The 19,409-nt window shown below is 35.8% G+C and overlaps 1 protein-coding gene across 1 annotated transcript in view; it reads left to right on the top strand.

Moving 5' to 3' along the window:
• CFAP47 (cilia and flagella associated protein 47) overlaps positions 1 to 19,409 on the top strand; it is a 469,679-nt gene that overhangs the window by 257,683 nt on the left and 192,587 nt on the right. Inside the window, exons 40-42 of the mRNA XM_019019001.4 lie at positions 1,712 to 1,789; positions 11,010 to 11,080; positions 12,437 to 12,582. Of these exons, the coding sequence (XP_018874546.3) occupies positions 1,712 to 1,789; positions 11,010 to 11,080; positions 12,437 to 12,582 (295 nt within the window). The remainder of the gene's footprint in view (positions 1 to 1,711; positions 1,790 to 11,009; positions 11,081 to 12,436; positions 12,583 to 19,409) is intronic.

Consider the following 19,409-nt stretch of genomic DNA (forward strand, 5'->3'; position numbering starts at 1 on the left):
ACTATATTTAATTTTGTCTGTTTAAAAATTTTTAGTGTTTAATATTCACATAATTCTTTACAATTCTTATATGAAAGCATCAGAAATATCAATTTAAAACAATAGTACAGAATCTGATGTTGGCATTAGTTCAGCCACTGTGGAAAGCAGTTTGGAGATTTCTCAAAGAACTTAAAATAGAGTTACCATTTGATCCAGCAATCGTAATAGTGGGTATATACCCAAAGATAAGCAAATCATTCTACCAGAAATACACATGCACTCGTATGTTCATTGCAGCACTATTCACAGTAAGAAAGACATGGAATCAACTTAGGTGCCCATCAATGGTGGATTGGATAAAGAAAACGTGGTACATATGTACCATGGAATACTCTGCAGCCATAAAAATCAAAGAGCTCATGTTCTTTGCAAAAACATGAAAGCAGCTGGAGGCCATCATCCTAAGATAATTGATGGAGAAACTAAAAACCAATTACCACATGTCCTTATTTATAAGTGGGAGCCAAACATTGGGTACACATGGACATAAAGATGGGAACAATACACACTGGCAACTACTAGAGGGCAGAGGGATGGAGGGGCAAGGACTGCAATACTACCTATTGGGTACTATGCTCACTATCTGGGTAATGAGATCAATTATACCCCAAACCTCAGCATCATGCAATATACCTGTGTACCAACCCTGCACATGAACTCTCTGCATCTAAAATAAAAGTTGAAAGTTTTAAAAATAATAAAATAAAAAATAAAAATTTGACTAAAAAAATGGAATAAGAAAAATAATAAATTTTAGGATGTAGGAAAATGTGTTTTAGTTTATATATATGTGCAGAGTTGTGTGTGTGTGTGTATCAAGACTAAAACTTTTGATTAATTTATTACTAGCCTAGTTTTTCTCAAAAAGCTAGCATTTTGGGATCTCAATAACTGTTACATAATAAAAGGGGTTTCTTTTGATAAATCAAGTTTGGATATTTTATTCTTAACAATATTTGACACAATCTGTTCACTTCTGAAGGTAGAATTAGCCATTCATGACATGAATTTTCATGACATCTTTAATGTGTACTGCTAGGGCATCATTTGTATGCTATTCCTATCCTATGATGTGAGCAGCCTGAGGCAAAAATGTTTGTGTTTCCAGAACCTCATGTCCTACAAGTAAGAAACAAATGCGTCTCTATAACTATTTCTTGAATATATTAGCATTGTCATATAGGAAGACTTTCCATTGCTGTGTGATTTCAGAAGATGGCATAATTATTAACATACTGATTGACTAGCTACCCACATCTCATGTCCACTCCTGAAAGAAACATTTTTCTTTTATGGAAATAGGTTTAGAAATTATGAAACGTGTACAGCTCTGGTGATGTGTAAGACCAGTGTGATATTTCCTGTTTGTTTCTGGAATATAATTTGACCAGTCACTTATCTTCTAAATGTCCTTGCTATGAGAATTCAGTGCTGCCATTCCATATAAAAAGATACTATGTTTCACATATTTCCATTCCCGATCTTTCCCTTCTTTCTAACATATCTTTTGAGTTGCAGAATGAAAGCACATGGATTTTTTTAAACCGTAGTTTATTCTGATTCTAAGGATATTTTGTGAATGATAGGAAAAAATAAAAGAAGAATGTTTTGTGGTTATCTGAATTTTGTTGCAATCAATTAAAAATAATTATTTCTTCGTTTATTCCAGTGTCATTTTGGTGGAATCCTCAACATTTGTCTCTTCGCCAACAAAGTTAACTGAATCCAGGCAATACCCGAAACATGAGTAAGTGTCTATATTTTGTACTCATAAGTATCTGAGAAAAAGTTTTGAGAAATAAGTAGTCAAGGAAACTAGTTATATAATTACACAATAGTTTTCATTTATTCAAAATGTTTAATTTACCTAATTCACACTCGTATCCAAATATATATTTATATGTTACTAGATTCATGTGCATAAAAATTGAATAAATCTGAACTTGATTAAATATAGTAGATTTTCATTATTTGTGGTAGTTATGTTCTATAAAATTGCTGCACATATTATGTTTGTGAATACTGAACCACTGTTCCAAGAAGAAACACATATAATCATACAGATTACAATAGCAAACTCTAAAAATAACCCGTCATGGAAGACTCTATTTTCTTTTTTTTTTTACAAAATGAAAACAAAGTTCAGAAGTATCAGATGACTTTCCTGACACTGCCCCAATAAAAGGCATCAGAGAAGGTATTCAAACCCTGTCCACTAGGCCTGAGTGTCTTGCATTACTCTGCACTGCCCACTATTGTCTCTACCTCTTGTCATCTCTATACTTTTATAAGGATTGAAATAAGAAGGCCCCTTGTCACCTTGTTTGACCTCAGCTGTGAATTGGTGCAACCGGTGATGAGAACTTTTCACCACTCTGTGCATGTCCTTTAACACCATGAACGCACCACGAGTATTGATTTTGGGGTTGCAAATACATTTTAGGAAGTAGGTGGATTTGCAAATATGGAATTCATGGATAATGAGGATTGACAGTATTTAAATTTATTCTACCTACTTTATGAGGGCTATATTTAGTTTATAAAGAAATTTTCTGAATAATGAAACAGGATTTTTAAAAAATTGATTGTTTTATGTTGCTCCTCTGTTTTACACTATAGAATCACTATATAAAGTTAAGTACAATTAAAAACAATGTTATCAAGGTTAAAGAAAGTTAAGTAGAGAGAAAATAATGTAGATGTCTATTAATGAAATGCATGCCTATGTTGACCATTACTACTATGTTTTTAGTTTATTTCACACCCTTGTTTGTCTTTGTATAGTGCTTGACAGCGTCAATATCATCCTTTTAGATCCAAAAATGTATCAAGGGGCAAGAATTTGACAATTTAGATGACAGGAATTCCCAGTGTCATTAGAAACCGTTAAAGTGCTTGTACAGATCTTGCTAAGATTAAAATGAGTATAGTTTTTTTTTTTTCAAAAGTGACTTGTATTTAACTTAACACTTTTGGGAGATTATATGAGTTGCACCTATTACGAGATGTTTGATTCCTTCAATGGTTATTCTGTGAGAAAAGTTATTAAAGAAGAAACCATTTTTGTCTCACTGAATTTATTTTATTGAATGCCAATGTCATGCTTACCTAGGGCTTTTGAAGTCTTGCTTTCACATTTTGCTTTAGTGAACAATAAAATATGAATTGATGTATTGAGCTATAAGGTAGCATTAAAGATACCAAAAGAATAAGAGGATTGCAGGTATTTTATGTTAATTTCTTTGTAGATGTGAAATTCAAGTTTTACTGAAGTATTGCTAAAAACACTTCTGTAAACAGTTCTCCTAGATTTTTATCTTTTCAGCCCCTTGATTCTTCTTGATTAAGTGGCTGCTTTGTGATTGTAGATTTTGCCTGAATGGACTTCAAATAACTTCTTCACTTTAATTGTGTAAAATTTATAGTATATGGTAAATTAGAGTCAGATCTTGAAGTAACACTGTAGGTATCTGTGAGTATAAATAACTCAAAATTGAATCAGTGTAATGAACAGAAAAATTGAGTATACTTTCAGGATTTAGAATACAAAATATGATTTCTGCATCTCAAATTTATCATGTTTTTCTTTATATAATACTCTGGAATGGGTTTGATTAGATCCAGAGTTCTGGGATTATTGAAGCCATGGAATCTAAAGCTACAAGTAAGGTTATCTTTTTTGTGGTATTGCTCCCCAAATCAAAAAGAAAATAGAGCAAACAATTATAAAAGCATTTACAATTTAATTTTTCCAGGAAAGGAAACCTTGGAAGTACTCATCCCAAATAATTACCAATTCAGCATGAAATATAGCTTAAGAAGTGTGCCTGTCATGGTCCCAAGCATTATTGATCATTCTTTCTAATTAGTGTCATACATTTTATTTATAATGCTATACTTCCCTAGTTCTTCTCTCAAGCCTTTCTGTGATGAAAAACAAAACAAAACAACAGCCAAGAAAAACTTAAAGATGCTGAGACATTGAGTGTTGGGTCAGAGAGAACATTGATCCCAAATAGAGCAGTCAGGCTCACGCAGATTAACTCTGCAAGAATAACTCAGAGCCATACATTTAAAATACTGCGGATTTACTCATGTGTACCCCTGTGAAGACTGTCTCCTAAATCAAAGGCAAGGGCAATTCTTATAAAGGCAAAAGCCACAAAGTTTCTTAAGGAAGAGGGCTTGTCAATTAATGCAAGCTCTTGGTTTATCATTTAGGGACTAGCATGAGATGATGGCTGAGGCCCAAGTCCGTATGTTGAATTGAGATAAAGTAGTCTTAAGTTCATGCAAAAGGTTGTTTTTCTGACAGTTCTAAAGAGAAGAAGTTACTATGGCTCCTTCATCTGGAATTCTGCCTGCTTCCTGTATAACACCTCCAGACTCTAGATCATGTAGCACGAAAATCTGTATTCAGTTTCTGAGGGATTGATTAAACTATCCAGAGCTCCGACAATCAAATCCACTTCTTAGGCAATGGAAAGGAAGATGCACAAGGATAAGAGTGTGCCCTTTTTCTATTAGGGAAGTTTGCCAGAAATACCACACAGCACTTCTGTTTGTAGCCCATTGGCCAGATTTTAATTAAATGACCAAACCTAGCTGGAGGAAAGACTGGGAAACCTCCTTTCTCCATACACATCTAAATAAAATTAGGGTTTTGTCAGTGAGGAGAAAAGGAAAATGATTATTGGGGTAATTAACCAAGTCTCCACCATGAAGGGACACAAAGACTTTTATCCGCAAGTAGCACAAAACGATCTAATATTTCATCAATCTGGCTTCTTTGGCATAATGAGGCATTTCTGTCTTTAAATATGTCTTAATAAAATAATACTTAGTAACGTTACACATTACTTTTAAAAGCTTTTTATTGTTTATCTTGAAGAGATTTCCATATACAAACTGAAATTTAATAACATGTATTTTAAATCATGACCAGAATGAAAGTCAATAGCAGTGCCTCTATGATTAATTTTCCTATGCAATCCACCATATAATAATCATTATATTGTCTCAATAAAATCCTAGTATAATCTCTATGTTTAACCAGCATGGTAGCAAGTAAAACAAGAAAATGTTTTTAAAAAAACTCCATAAATAAACTGGATTTTTAAAAGAGGTTTTCTCAAATGTTCCTGTTTTCCTCTACTTAGGCTCATGGTAATATTGCACTTCTCCACCAATGTGGAATTTATGTGTCAACATGTAGCCTATTTGGCCAATGGTATGTGAGGAGAAGTGCTGTATGTTATTTCCAAATGATAGCTTTAAGAACCAGTGAGAAATTTTTCATGTTCCCTTCTCCTGCCACAACTATCGTTGAAACACATATAGAAAGGAGCCTCCTGATCAGGCATGCTGGCTCACGCCTGTAATCCCAGCACTTTGGGAGGCTGAGGTGGACAGATCACTTGAGCTCAGGAGTTCAAGACCAGCCTGGGCAACATGGTGAAACCCTGTCTCTGCTAAAAATACAAAAATTAGCTGGACATAGTGGCGGGTGCCACTACTGGTAGTCATCTCAGCTACTTGGTAGGCTGAGGCATGAGAATCATTTATGCCTGGGTGGCAGAGGTTGCAGTGAGATGAGATTGCGCCACTGCACTCCAGCCTAGGTGACAGAGTGAGACCCTATTTCAAAAAATAAAAATAAAGAAGAAAGAAGCCTCCTTCACCAAGGATCCCTGAGTGTACCCTCCACCATGATAGACATGTAGCCTTAGCAAGAAATAAACTATTGTGCTAATCCATTGATACATGAGGTTGTATGTTATTGCAGCATGACCTAGCCTGTACTATTAACTGATACTCCTCCTCAGATTCACATCAGCTAATATCTCTCCAAATAATACATTTTCTCTTCTTAAGTGAGTAGTAAAGTATGAAATAGTAAGCATTGTTAAACTGGCTTTAAAATAATGATAGACTCGTCTACTTAAAAAGCCTCCATGAGCTGCTCTTTGTAAGCAATCAGATACATATAAAATAACCCATTTGGAACCACATGAATGATAAAACTTTATATTCATCACACATTTTACTTTGTGGGGACATGATCCATGAGCATAATGAGAGCATTTAGTAAGTTCTTATTCTAATGAAACCCAAAGGAATTATCAGGAACGTATCAGTGTGGGCAACTGATTTTAGCCAAACCTTGAAATTAATGAATGGAACAGCTGGGCTCAGAAATGAGTACTTTGGCAATTATTTCTAATGGTTATAAGACCTGCTGTGTTTTTTTTCCAGCAATATTGAGTTATTTAATCATTCAACATATTCTTATTAAGTGGCAACTCAGGCACTGGAAAAACGTAAAGATAAATAAGTCACATATCTGGCCCTCGATGAACCAATCATCAAGCAGAAAACAAAAATCCCTACCAGTGGAGGAAGTTTTACAGTGAAGAAAGTATTTGTTAGTATTAGATGAAAGTATTAGATGACAAAAGTACTCTATGATCTGATTGCTTAAGAATATTACTATCTAGATGTTATGGAGAATTTCATGGAAGAGAAGACATTTTAAAAAAAGTATTTTGGTATTTTCTCTTATTATAAACAAATTGTGACCTGAAATATGAGTAAGATCTTGATGGCCAGAATCTAGAGAAGGAGGAGAACTTTCTTATGAGCATAGGAACATGGGTGGAGGGAATTCCAGAAGCAATGGGTAGGGGTATGCAAGGGGAAATAAAAGACATACAAACTGCAGGGCCAATATAGGAGCATAGGAATTAATGTTGAGAAGGTAACAAAGTGTTTATCATTCTGCTTTGAAAGTATTTCTCACAAACCTATGTTTTATTGTAGACTGTATGCTCCATGAGCTTAGGGGCTTCATCGTTAATCTCTATGTCTCAGAAGAGCTTGGTTCAGAATTGCAACCAAAAATGAAAGAAGGCCCTGATACAGATAATTTTCTGGGTCTTGATTTTTGTTTAAAAAAAAAAAAAGACTGGTTGTAGTGGCTCACGCCTGTAATCCCAGCACTTTGGGAGGCTGGGGCGGGAGGATCACCTGAGGTCGGGAGTTCGAGACCAGCCTGACCAATATGGTGACGCCCTCTCTCTATTAAAAATACAAAATTAGCTGGGCGTGGTGGCTCATGCCTGTAATCCCAGCTACTCAGGAGGCTGAGGCAGGAGAATCGCTTGGACCTGGGAGGCGGAGGTTGCAGTGAGCCACGATTGTGCCATTGCACTCCAGCCTGGGCAACAAGAGCAAAACTTCGTCTCAGAAAAAAAAAAAAAGAAAAAAAAAAAAAAAGAAAGCTGGATTCTGGAGACTCATGATTTTAAAATATTTCTTTTTACTATACTGAATAATTAGGAACAATTAGAATTAGGCAAGGGTCTTAGTCTGTTAGGGTGCTATAAAAAATACTATCGATTGAGGGGCTTAAACAACAAATATTTATTTTGCACAGTTCTGGAGGCTGGGAGGCTGGTGAGTCCAAGATAAAGGCACTGGCAGATTTGGTGTCTGGTAAGGGCCAAATTCCTGGTTCATAGAAGACAGTCTTCTTGCTGCATCCTCCCATGGCAGAAGGGGTGAGGGAGCTTTCTGGAGTCTTTGTTATAAGGGCACTTATCTCATCCATGAAGACTCCACTTTTCTGACCTTTGAGAGGTCTTCACCTCTCAAAGACCCCACCTCTTAATACCATGAAACTGGGGATTAGATTTCAACAAATGAATTGAGGGGGTCAGGGCAGGGGAAGCACATTCAGTCTATAGTAGCTAGTCTCTAAAGAAAGCAGAGTGAATTGAAGGCCAAGTATGGTAGTTATCTTCCATGATCCTATTCTTCTAGATTAGGATTTCTTAACTTTTGAAAATGTTATCAGGCTCTTTGGTTCTCATGAAGGCAATCGCACTTTGAAGAATAGTGTTTTCTAAACACATAAGATAAGATGCAGGGATTAAGACTATCTTAGTCTGCATGGGCTGCCATAACAAAATACTATGGACTGGATGGTTTAAATAACACAAATTTATTTCTCATGGTTTTGGAGGCTGGGAAGTCCATTATCTGGGTGCTGCAAGATAGATTTTATTCTGCGTCCTCTTCTGGTGGCTTGTAGATGGCTGCCATCTTATTATGTGCTCATATGACCTCTTCTACATGTGAGAATGGGCAAAGAGAGAGAGCTCTCATATATCTCTACTTATAAGAACACTAATTCTATTGGATCAAGGCCGTTGTGATCTCAGTAAAGCTTAATTACCCCCTTATATTTCTCATTTCCAAATACAGTCACATTGGTGGTTAGGATTTTAACATATAAATTTGGGGGTGAAGGGCACCATGCAGTCCATGGCACAAAGGAAATGAATATTACAATAGATTATCAAAATATTTTAAGAGTGTAATATAATAAAATATATACTTGTTTATTAATAGACATAATGGTGAAGTTAATGCCTACTATACTTTAAAAGCAGTGATGAACATAAATAATATCTTAAGATATGAACTGACATGTGGTATAAACATATCTGTGATTATTTGGTGACCAAATCATAGATATGCTTAATACTACTGTGGTTTGATTTAAATTGTTGTTAAGTTAGTGGAAGTCAAGCTGAAATTTTTTCCCCATTGACATTTGTAGATCAGCTCTGCCCTTCTATCTTAGGACTCCTTGCTTTAGACACTTCTCAACTGCTCAGGGGTCAAGGTGGTGCAAAAAACAGCAAATATTTCATTTTTACTTGCCTCTAGATATCCACTGGGCCTTTTATTGAGAAACACCTATGTATATCAAGATAGAATGAATGTAAAACTTCATGCTCTCTAGTTTTCATGATGCATGTGGCATTCAAAGGGTATGATGCATCAAAACTAGACTTGAACCAGACATTCTGCTATTTGGTTGAGATACAGCCTTGAATGTCTGTCCTGAATTAACTTCATGAAGGCTTATGATAAACATCTTCCTAACCCTTTTGGTAGAGGTTTGAGTAGGAAATCACTTTTTGGGTTGATTTAGTCATACCCTTAAGCGAATCAATCCAATGCGATTTTTATCATTTTAGCTTGAAAAGTGATGCATACCACTACTGCAGAGGAAAAAGAAATATTACCCCTTCACACCTCAAAAGTAGTTTCCACTCCCTGACTCTGGGCCACTACCGGGTTAGCAGGAAATATTTCATTGGTTGTTCTACAGTATTTTTTAAATAATTTTAGCCTCTTTTGATTCTTATTTTTTCCCTAAGATTAAAGACTTACTCTTCTTTTAATTCACGAATAGTTTATGAGCATTTAGAAAGTGGTAGTGTGGACTGAGGTGCAAGGATTAAAAAAAAGGTAAATAAAGTTCTTTTCCATTCTGTCTTTGGGACCCTGAAGTTTTGTAAAAATGTTAGATTTATCACTGGCTTTCTAGACTCAGAAACATTCATCAGGTAAAATAGAATTTTTCCAGTCAAATTATTTCATCAAATTATTTTCTGATGTCTTTTGTAATCATGATAACCATTGGATTCATTAGCAAGTCAAAACAAATATCTAGGTCTGCAATGTGTTCTGTTTATCTTTAGCTTAAACAGTCAATCAATTGTTCTGGGTTTGAGAGTCTCTTTTTGGGGATGAGGCAACTCTGATTTCTTCAAAAGGTACTTTCCTTACTTGTTTCCAACAAAATAGGTAAAGACAAGGAAAAAGATATGAAGCCCAAATTGGTCTGCTTTTCTACTCACTATAATAAAAATGATTGAACTAGAGATTACAAGGGTTGAACAAAATGAGGTTTGGAAATTATCTGTATATTTTAATCAGGCTTTCTACCCAGAGCTCCAATATCAAAGAAATAGCAATGGAGCCAAATATGGAGAAATAATAAGCAGTCTTTGTTATTCCTTCTATTCTGTATGGTCTCCCTTATAAATGCTAAGATATCCATTTATTGTGTCTATAGCAGTGTTAAAATGTTTATCAAATGTGCAAATTATGTAAAATAATAAATGTTTTTATTTTAAAAAGGTATTACCTTTTTTAAAAAAAGATATAATTTACAGTGCTAACCAGAATATCTGTGAGTATAATTAAGCCACAGAGTAACTGTAAGAAGTGGTAAGTAACCTCATTACAAATGTGGTGTAATTACAAATGTGGTGTAAAGAAAATACAGTACAGTGTTACTCATCAAAATCAAATGGTGAAAAGGAATGGATAACTTTAGAATAACTTTACATGTAAAGAGTCAAAATATTTTACAGCATCAAATTCAGGGAAAAGCAGATGTCAAAGTGAGCAAATATGGGGTTTTGTGTTCTCAGAAAAAAATCACGTAATCAATATCTCTAAACCAAAATAGTAATTGACAGCTTATTGAGCAAAATAATCATGAATACTACAAGAAGAGTGATATGGGTGAAATTGATGGGTTCTGAAAGACCTGGAACCTTTCAAGGGAGGCAGTTGCTTCAGGCTGTGATCTACTAGTTTGTTTTTAGAAATGCAATCAGAAATTAATCAAATTCCGAAGTCTTCTTATACCTTTCTAAGAAACAAGCAAATGTGGAAATAATAAACTTAGAGAAGGAAATTTTATCAAGAAAGCAATTTCTAGAACCACTTTTGGAAAAAGTACCTATTTAGTCCTAAATTGAGATCATCCACGTTTTGAGTCTTTGGATTAGGGTTTCTATTATTATCAAATTTGCACTTCTCTACAGTACTGTATTTTAAAGTGAAAATAATTATTTTATCAATTTTTTGAAAAGAGTGGTGGAAATATGGATGTTTGTTAGTTTTCTTTTTGTATTTTTATGTTTTTTAATTTCAAAAACAATGTGAACATCAAATAATATTTGAAATTATGTCTATGGTCTTTTCATATCATTTGTACTTAGCCATAACTTTCAAGGCTCTATATGATTTAACTAATATGAAGAATTGTTCTTGAGTTTTGTTTCTGTTGTTGATGTTGTTTTCCTATTTTCTTGTGTCAGTGATGATATGAGTAGCAGTGGGAGTGACAGTGATCAGGGCTGTTGCGATTCCCCAAATGTCTTACATACCTGTGAGTACCTAAATAAAAGTTTTTATTTGTTTTCATGTCTGATTTTTATATGCAAAGCATAATATGAAATGAAATATTCAACAGGGATGGTTACAAGAATAGACAGAGTAGTAAGTCCTGGGGATTGCTGGCTGATTTGAGGCTGAAGCATAGGTCCTGAGTCTTTTCCCTTGATGACCCTTTGGACAACTCTGCACATATCTCTCCTTTCACTGCCAGTCTACTTCCCTCCAATGTACAAATAATGTGTTTAGATATATGGCCTATATGTCTCTTCTGGCTTATTCCAAATTGTTTAAACTTATTTTGGGGACAGGTATCACCAAGTTTAGAGTTGTAAGGGGAGCATTTTATTTCATAAAATTACTTTATGAAATAACTATAGGTCTAGAAAAGATGGATATAATGATCGGTAGAACAAATGGACATAGGAATGTTCTGGTTATCTAGAGCTGTAGAACAAACCACCCCGAATATACTGGCATAAAACAACAAAAATTAATAATAATGGTTATCTCTCATACATCTGGGGTGACTGAGCTTAGCTGTGTGACTCTAGCTCGCGGTCAAATGGAGGTTGGGGCTTGAGTCCTTTCAAAGTCTTCTTCACTCACATGTCTGGCTGTTAATGCTGCCTTTTGTTTGGGACATCTGCTGGGGCTCTTGGCCTGAACACTTACTCATGGCTTCTCTATGTGGCCCAGGCTTCTTTATGGGATCTCGTTAAGTTCTAAAGTGAGGTGAACCAAAAAAGAAAGAGTTGGCAGAATTCAGTTACATTATTTGATCTAGTGTCAAAAATCACACTGCTTCACTTTTGCTGCATTCTAGCATACAATTTGTAAGGATCAAGTCACTAAGGCTGGCCCACTACATCATCATATTTAAGGCAATATCAGATAATGTGTGGACATGTTTTAAAACTGCTAGATAGATAAATGGAGCTCCATGGCACAATAAGTTAGTGTGCCATACTTAGATAAACATATAGATAATACCTCCTTTGTTTCCAGTTTAAGTTATGCATTGTACCCTGTGAAACATTGCATAGTCCACACAAATTTGAAGATTCTTGGATGACCACTTTGTTTCACATATCCTGGCTAATTTTACACATTAGTGAAATTCTTCGTAATGAAATTATGTATTAAGGAATCTTTATAGAGGGTCATAATTAAGCATTGTTTCATAACAAGGTTGATCTAGGGTCACTGTATTTTCATTAACAGATGTATGTATCATCTTCTAATCTTACATGCTAATGTTATGAACATTTTTTGATACCAAAACTTTAATCACTAAATGAACAGCACTTACAAAATTATATGTCAACAAGCTCTGTTTATGTTTTGCTAGCAATTAAGTCCACTTTTATGAGAGAGTTCTTCTGCTCCATGCATACTGTTCACCTGGGAGTGAAAGGAACTTCAAGCCTAGAGCTCCGCTTTCTTCCCTTTAACATGCACGTGCGCTACTGTGTCATCATCTTGAGCAACAAAAAGGTGAGAACAGAATTGTGATCTGTGTGTTTATCACGAGCTGCCACTTTAATGGAGTAACGAACAGCAGGTGACTTGAAGGCAACTGTAGACTCTAGAAATGTGGATGATTTCAGCTCTCAAGTTACTAAGCAAAGAGCTTATCCTCAAGAATATCCACAGTTACACTAGTTGTGGGTAAATTTTATAATAGCTGCATAAAGCAGTCCCATGGGAGCAGAGTGACCTTTTTGTGGCTCTATTTGTATTAGTTATCCATAGCTTTGTAACAAATTATCACACACCAGGTGGCTTAAAACAAGACATGCTTATTATCTCACAGTTACTGTATGTCACAGGTCCAGATATGACCTAGATAGATATTCCGACAACAGTCTATCAAGTCTCCATTCAAGGGATTGACCAGAGCTGGATTCTCTTCAGAGGTTCAACTGAGGAAGGATCTGCTTCCAAACTCCCTCAACTTGTTGGCAAAATTCATTTCCTTATGGCTCTGGGATCCATGCCACCTACATTTTCAAAACTAGCAAGGGAGAGAGACAGAGAGAGTTAGAGAGGGGGAGAGAGACAGAGAGGGTTAGAGAGGGGGAGAGAGACAGATGTGAGAGAGAAAGAGAGAGAGAGTTAGAGCCACCACTGAGGGAAGGTTTATAGCATTACCTGCTTCCAGAGAGACACTGCCATGTGTTGACCTTAGGAAGAAATTTATAACCCCCAGGATGTAGTCCCAAATTTATCACCAGTTATATGTACAGTAAATTGAATACATATACAGTGAAAAATGGTAATTGGAAAGAGGTATTGTACTTACCTGGTGTCTATGGCAGTATTTACATGCGAAAAATAATATACCTATTAGAAATGTAAAATATAGTTTAATTTTACACTTAAAATTACCACTTAGAAGGAAAAAAATGCATTTTTATAGTAATGCTGAAACTTGTTTGTTAAATTCTTTTAAAGGAGATCAGGATTTAAGTAAATTCCTGCATATATAAAATTTGTGAAATGTAATAACTATATTGTGACCAGTAGTTTGATCAAATACCTCACAGTCACTTTTGTATATTAATTTGTAATATGACCCAACAAAATACTAGAGTTAATTCTCAATAGCATAGTAACAAGGTTGATTTTATTCTTTGACTTAGTCTATTGGAATATTAATATTAGCTTACACAAATTTAATATAATTAATCAAAATATAATTAACATGTTATCTCAATTTACTAAAAACTAAATCTTGCTTACGTATGTTTTGTCCTTGTCAGAGAAAACATTAAAATAAAACAACAATCTTGAAATTATACTGCTATCAATTGAGAAACAATGCCCTCAGTACAAAGTATTACATTGAATTAATGTTTCTTACATGAAGAAGATCTATTGTTTTACACATTGCTAATTATATTAAAAATATAATAGTTAATCAAACATGCAAGCTCACCTAGTTAGCTACTGTTCTTTTTAAACGGGCCGTAACTGCTTTACCATTAAGAACCACCTGTTGGCCGGGCGCAGTGACTCAAGCCTGTAATTCCAGCACTTTGGGAAGCCAAGGTGGGCAGAATACCTGAGGTCAGGAGTTTGAGACCACCCTGGCCACATGGTGAAACCCCTCCTCTACTATCAATACAAAAATCAGCTGGGCATGGTGGCACGCACGTGTAGTCCCAGCTACTCAGGAGGCTGAGGCAGGAGAATTGCTTGAACCTGGAAGGTGGAGGCTGCAGTGAGCTGAGATCATGCCACTGCACTGTAAGCCTGGGCAACAGAGTGAGACACTGTCTCAAACAACAACAACAACAACAACAAAAACCACCTATCGAAAACTGAAATTAGACCTCTACTTGATAGTTTTCCATGTATAAAATTGAAACATTGCTACCAACACTGTTATCAAGCAAAGACTATTTCTTTCATTCTGGCTCTTCCGTTTGAATTTTCAAATAAAGTTGAAAAGATTTAAGGAACAACTATTTAAAAACAGAATAGTTTTACACATCTTACATTAGTGTTCATAGAAATTCTTAACTAAGGGAGAAACCTATGAAAGCCCTGAAAATTCATGCTATCAAATGCTACAGAGCCAAAAATGTTTTGCTCCAACGTGGAATGGAGCAAATTAGGTGGAGGAATTTCGAGCAGAATCAGTGTCCAGTCCCTGATGAATTGTACCTTTTGGGAGGAGGGGTTGACAGACCCCTTTACAAAGCACACAGACGTTGCAAAACACACAATGATGTATTGATAAAACCTTGGGGTTCTGTCTTCACTGTAGTGTCTAGCATGTGAACACCCACTCTGTGTGATCCTGGCTTTTTATGCAGTAAACCACTTGGCATTGCTGAGCTGACCTATGTAAGGGAGGCAAGGGTGTAAAAGAGGATGCCTGACCTGGGGGCTGAGTTAACAGCGGGTTCCAGTTGCAGCCATTTGCTGTGATATAGCCAGCCCCCTCCCAACAAACCTTCAGTGTTTTTTATTGACTTGACCCAGAGCCTCCCTTCCACCTGGTAGATTTATCTTCTTGCCTTTTTTGTTCTCTGTCTACAAACCTTGCTTAGAACAAATTGAGACCAAAGTCCAGGCATTGCTGAATTGAAGAAGCCAGAAGGGAGGTCAGCATCCCAGAATAACTTATGTGAATTGGTCAGGCCCACACCAGGGTGCCATATACCAAAGTGAGTTTCAGCCTTGCCAAGTCAAGTTGGAGTTTAACAGGGAAAGCATGCCCACTCCCAGGTAGAAGACCCTGCAAGGCTTTCTTGTTGATTTATGGTCTATAATAATTTAGCCTAAGGGTATTAAGCACCAGTTCTTAAGTATATTAAATGTCACTTTGGCCATCTCCCATATATTTGCATAAATCAGTAGGGCCGCTCCTCTGATTCTTTCCACTCTCAGTCATTTCATTCTCTCTCAGTCTTTTGTGTCTTCCTGTGTCTGGTGATGCAGAGATTAAGTTGGCAGTCTCTAATATGCATATATTTAAATATTTTCCAAGAATGTGCAACTTTTTTCAATTATAATGAATGTTTATAACATTAATACAGAATTTAACAGTATTGATTTTGCTTGTTTATTGAATGTGAAGGTAAAAACATTAAATTATATTATGCTAAAATCTTTATGTGATTTTATATTTAAGCAGACTAACTTTTGTTTTATTAGAGATATATTTATAGCTTGAGGAACTGAGTATTATTTGAGGATGCTTTCTTTTTTATTTTTCATGATTTATAATGGCAAGCCCTATTTCATTTGTCCTTTGATTTTTTTATTCAATTTGTCACAACTTTTTTCTTTTTTTGAGGAATGAGGATAACTACACTCCTCCCTACAGGTGACACCCCTGAATTCCTGGGGAAACATAGGCAAGATGAAATCCCATTTGGCCTATAATTGCTTTGAAGCATTTGTTAACCTCATAAAGCCTGCTGCCAATATGGGGGCAGGTTATGTCAACCTTGAAGTCTCTGTCAATGTGGCATATACTCACAAAGTTACAAAGATTCTCAGCTCCCTTCTTACTGCAAGGCCTTTTTGCTCTTCAGCCCCCTCCTTTCTCCTATTAACCAGAAAACCCTCATCCTACAATAAGCAGTGCAGACTTTTTCAAGATAAACATGAAGAGAAAAATCTGAAAATTAGAATTTTGTACCTAATTGTCAGTTATTTATTTTTGGGCTACTCTCTTGGTTCCTTATCAACGGTACTATCAGATAGACTGTAAAGAGTCCACATGCCTGAGGTACCAACATTTTAGCTCTAGGGAATATCACCTCACATGACATGGCACAGCTGAGGAAACAGTAACTGCTATTTTCCAAAATCAATACTATTTTTATGGACCCTCTCATTCTACAAAGAAGTTGTAGAATATAGAGAATGACTATATCACATTTTAAAAAGTTTGTATCCTTCAAGCTGGATTTTAATAATTTCATTTTATTATTCTGCTCACTCTTCCCAACATAGTTTAATTCACCAACAGTATACAGCCAATTTTCTAGGCAGAGAGAGAGTGAACATATGCAAAATCCATGATCCCTGCGCTCAAGGGACTCACATTCCAGTTGTATTAGTCCATTCTTGCACTGGTCAGCGCTTGGTCCCAACCATTCAACAAGTCTCTATGAAGTTCCAGACTTTCCCTCATCTTTCTATCTCCTTCTGAGCCCTCCAAATGGCTCCAACCTCTGCCTCTTACCCAGTTCCAAAGTCCCTTCCACATTTTCAGGTATCTTTATGGCAATACCCCAATTCTGGTACCAATTTTCTATATTACTTCGTTCTCACGCTACTATAAAGAACTACCTGGACTGGGTCATGTGTAATGAATGGAGATTTAATTGGCTCATGGTTCTGCGGGCTGTATAGCCTTCTGCTTCTGGGGAGGCCACAGGAAACTTACAATTGTGGCAGAAGGAGAAGGAGAAACAAGCATGTCTTCACATGGCTGGCAGGAGAGAGAGAAAGAAAAAGAGTGAAGGGGGCGGTGCTACACACTTTGAAACAACCAGATTTTGTGAGAACTCTATCATGAGACAGCACTAGAGGAATGGTTCTAAACCATTAGAAACCACCCCCATGATCTAATCACTTCCTACCAGACCCCACCTCCAACTTTGGGAAATGCAATTCAAGATGATATTTGGGTGGAGACACAGAGCCAAACTACATCACCAGTGGAGAAGGCAAACTTGCATAGGGCTGGCCTACCTCACACAGAAACTTTGCATGAATTTGAAATATAAGTGCCTCCTCCTGGTGAATTAGAGAAGCTTACTGAACATATGACACAGTCAAATGAATTAGAAAAATGCATCTCTTACTCAGTGGATGCTGCTTTGTGATGGGACATTCTTGTCCTTGACAAAATGCCCCCATGCAAGGCATACTCTTTGCTAGTATACACAGTGTCCTGAAACATGTCCACTAATTTCTATAAAACAGTTAGACAGATTGTGACAATTTCTAGAATAGAAAGAAGAATTCATTTCTATATGATAGTGAAGACAGGGATAATTGATTAATACAGGAGTTTGATCAAGGATGAGTTGCCAATAAAACAAAGAGACTGGGCAGGAGAGATGGGTACTCCCAAGAAGATTCTATGAACACAGCAAAACAGCTAAGTATGAAATCTCATGTACACATGGATTAATGATTCTGAGAATGGTTTCTTGGAAGTGATAGAAAATGGGTTGGATGGATAAATCAGACTGATATTGAGTAGGGCAGTTAATTTTAAGTTGAATTATTTATAATCATTATAATTATTATTGAAGCAGGAATCCAGTGGAAGAATAGGCAGGGCCTGATTTCATCTTTGTTTTAGAAAGCATCTTTGGTGCCAAAACAGGTAGTAGATTACAGGTTGGAGAAAGGAACTGGAGATAGGGAGACTGGCTAGGAGACTTTTGTATTGTGTTACACTGCTTCACATACTCCCTTTCTATACTGCCCTCGGCTATTCCCTCTGTAATTCTAGTAAGGGATTCCAAGGACCACAGTTTATATTGCTATAAAGATCAAACTTAATGACAGTTTGAGTGATGTTCGCATTTGAAGGGAAGGAAGTTTTCATTCACTTGCAGAGCAAATTGGTGACACATTTGAGTGAAATGGTTCTGAAAAATGTGGTAATAAAAGGAAAGAGAGACTGTAGATTTCATTGCCACAGTGACTTCTAAAGTCTGAGGACAGCTTCCAGGTTTTTGAGGAAATAATGTCCTAAAACATACCACCAATTATTATTAAACAATCCATTAATAGTTTATGTCATTCAAATATATTTTATCTTCTCAAAATGTCTGTGGAATAATCTGTAAGGCATGCAATTAATGTTGTGTCAAAATGTTGTTAAGAAAATTGAATTTTAAGTGCAGGTATACAAATCTTTTCATGAGTCTTCTCACCCGCACTGAGTTTCCTAGCTCCTAGCTCACTGCCTTAATTATTATAAATTGTTCTATAAAAATATAATTTTAAATAACAGTGATTATTCTTACTAATCAGGTTTATATTATAATTTTGATAGCCAAATAGTGACCTATAATGATTAATGATCTCTCTTTAGCATATGGAATTTAACATTTAGAATTTTAGCTTAACTTCCATGTGCCTGTTTAGCCATCAAAATAATATAATATTGCTCAGCCTTCTCAAACAAATAAATCACAAAACAGGAAAGATCCGAACCCAAAATAAGAGAATAAATACGATTTAATACCTATGAAAAATCATGGAGATTTTCTGTCTAGGTAAATGCACTTTTTTGGGGGAAGATTGAGGTTATTTGTATCTAGAGGGCATCCGTGACTTGTCAAAGGTTACCCAGCTAATTAGTGGCAGAGCTGGGATTAAAACTTTTGTGTCAATTCAGTGTTTGTATCCCTCTTTTCTGGGTAATTAACAGCTGGTCTTCTTGCAAATTTGCGTGTAACTGTGCTATTTGAGGACTGCATTTAACTAGATACACAAGAGGAACAAAATATCTTCTGTAAAAGTTTCTTATAATTGACGATGAGCTTTGGCATCTTTCTGGAAAATACAATATATTTCTAATTAAGCATGCCAAATGGAAGTTATGAAATTAAAAGCAGGAAAAACTTGTATAGGTGATTATTAGAACAGCTCATGATGACAAGCGTCTGCTAAGTGTCAACTAATTTCATTTCCCTTGTCAAAGCTTCTAGATTTGGAATATGAGAGGATTTTCTACTTTAAAACAGCTTTTTATTTTTTGCGTTTCTGTGCCTTTCATGGTCTAATTTTATTCCAAGAAAAAGTGGAAGCAAATAATCAAACTATAGTAGAGATTA

This window comes from Gorilla gorilla, chromosome X, assembly GCF_029281585.2.
Source record: "Gorilla gorilla gorilla isolate KB3781 chromosome X, NHGRI_mGorGor1-v2.1_pri, whole genome shotgun sequence".
NCBI classification, from domain to species: domain Eukaryota; kingdom Metazoa; phylum Chordata; class Mammalia; order Primates; family Hominidae; genus Gorilla; species Gorilla gorilla.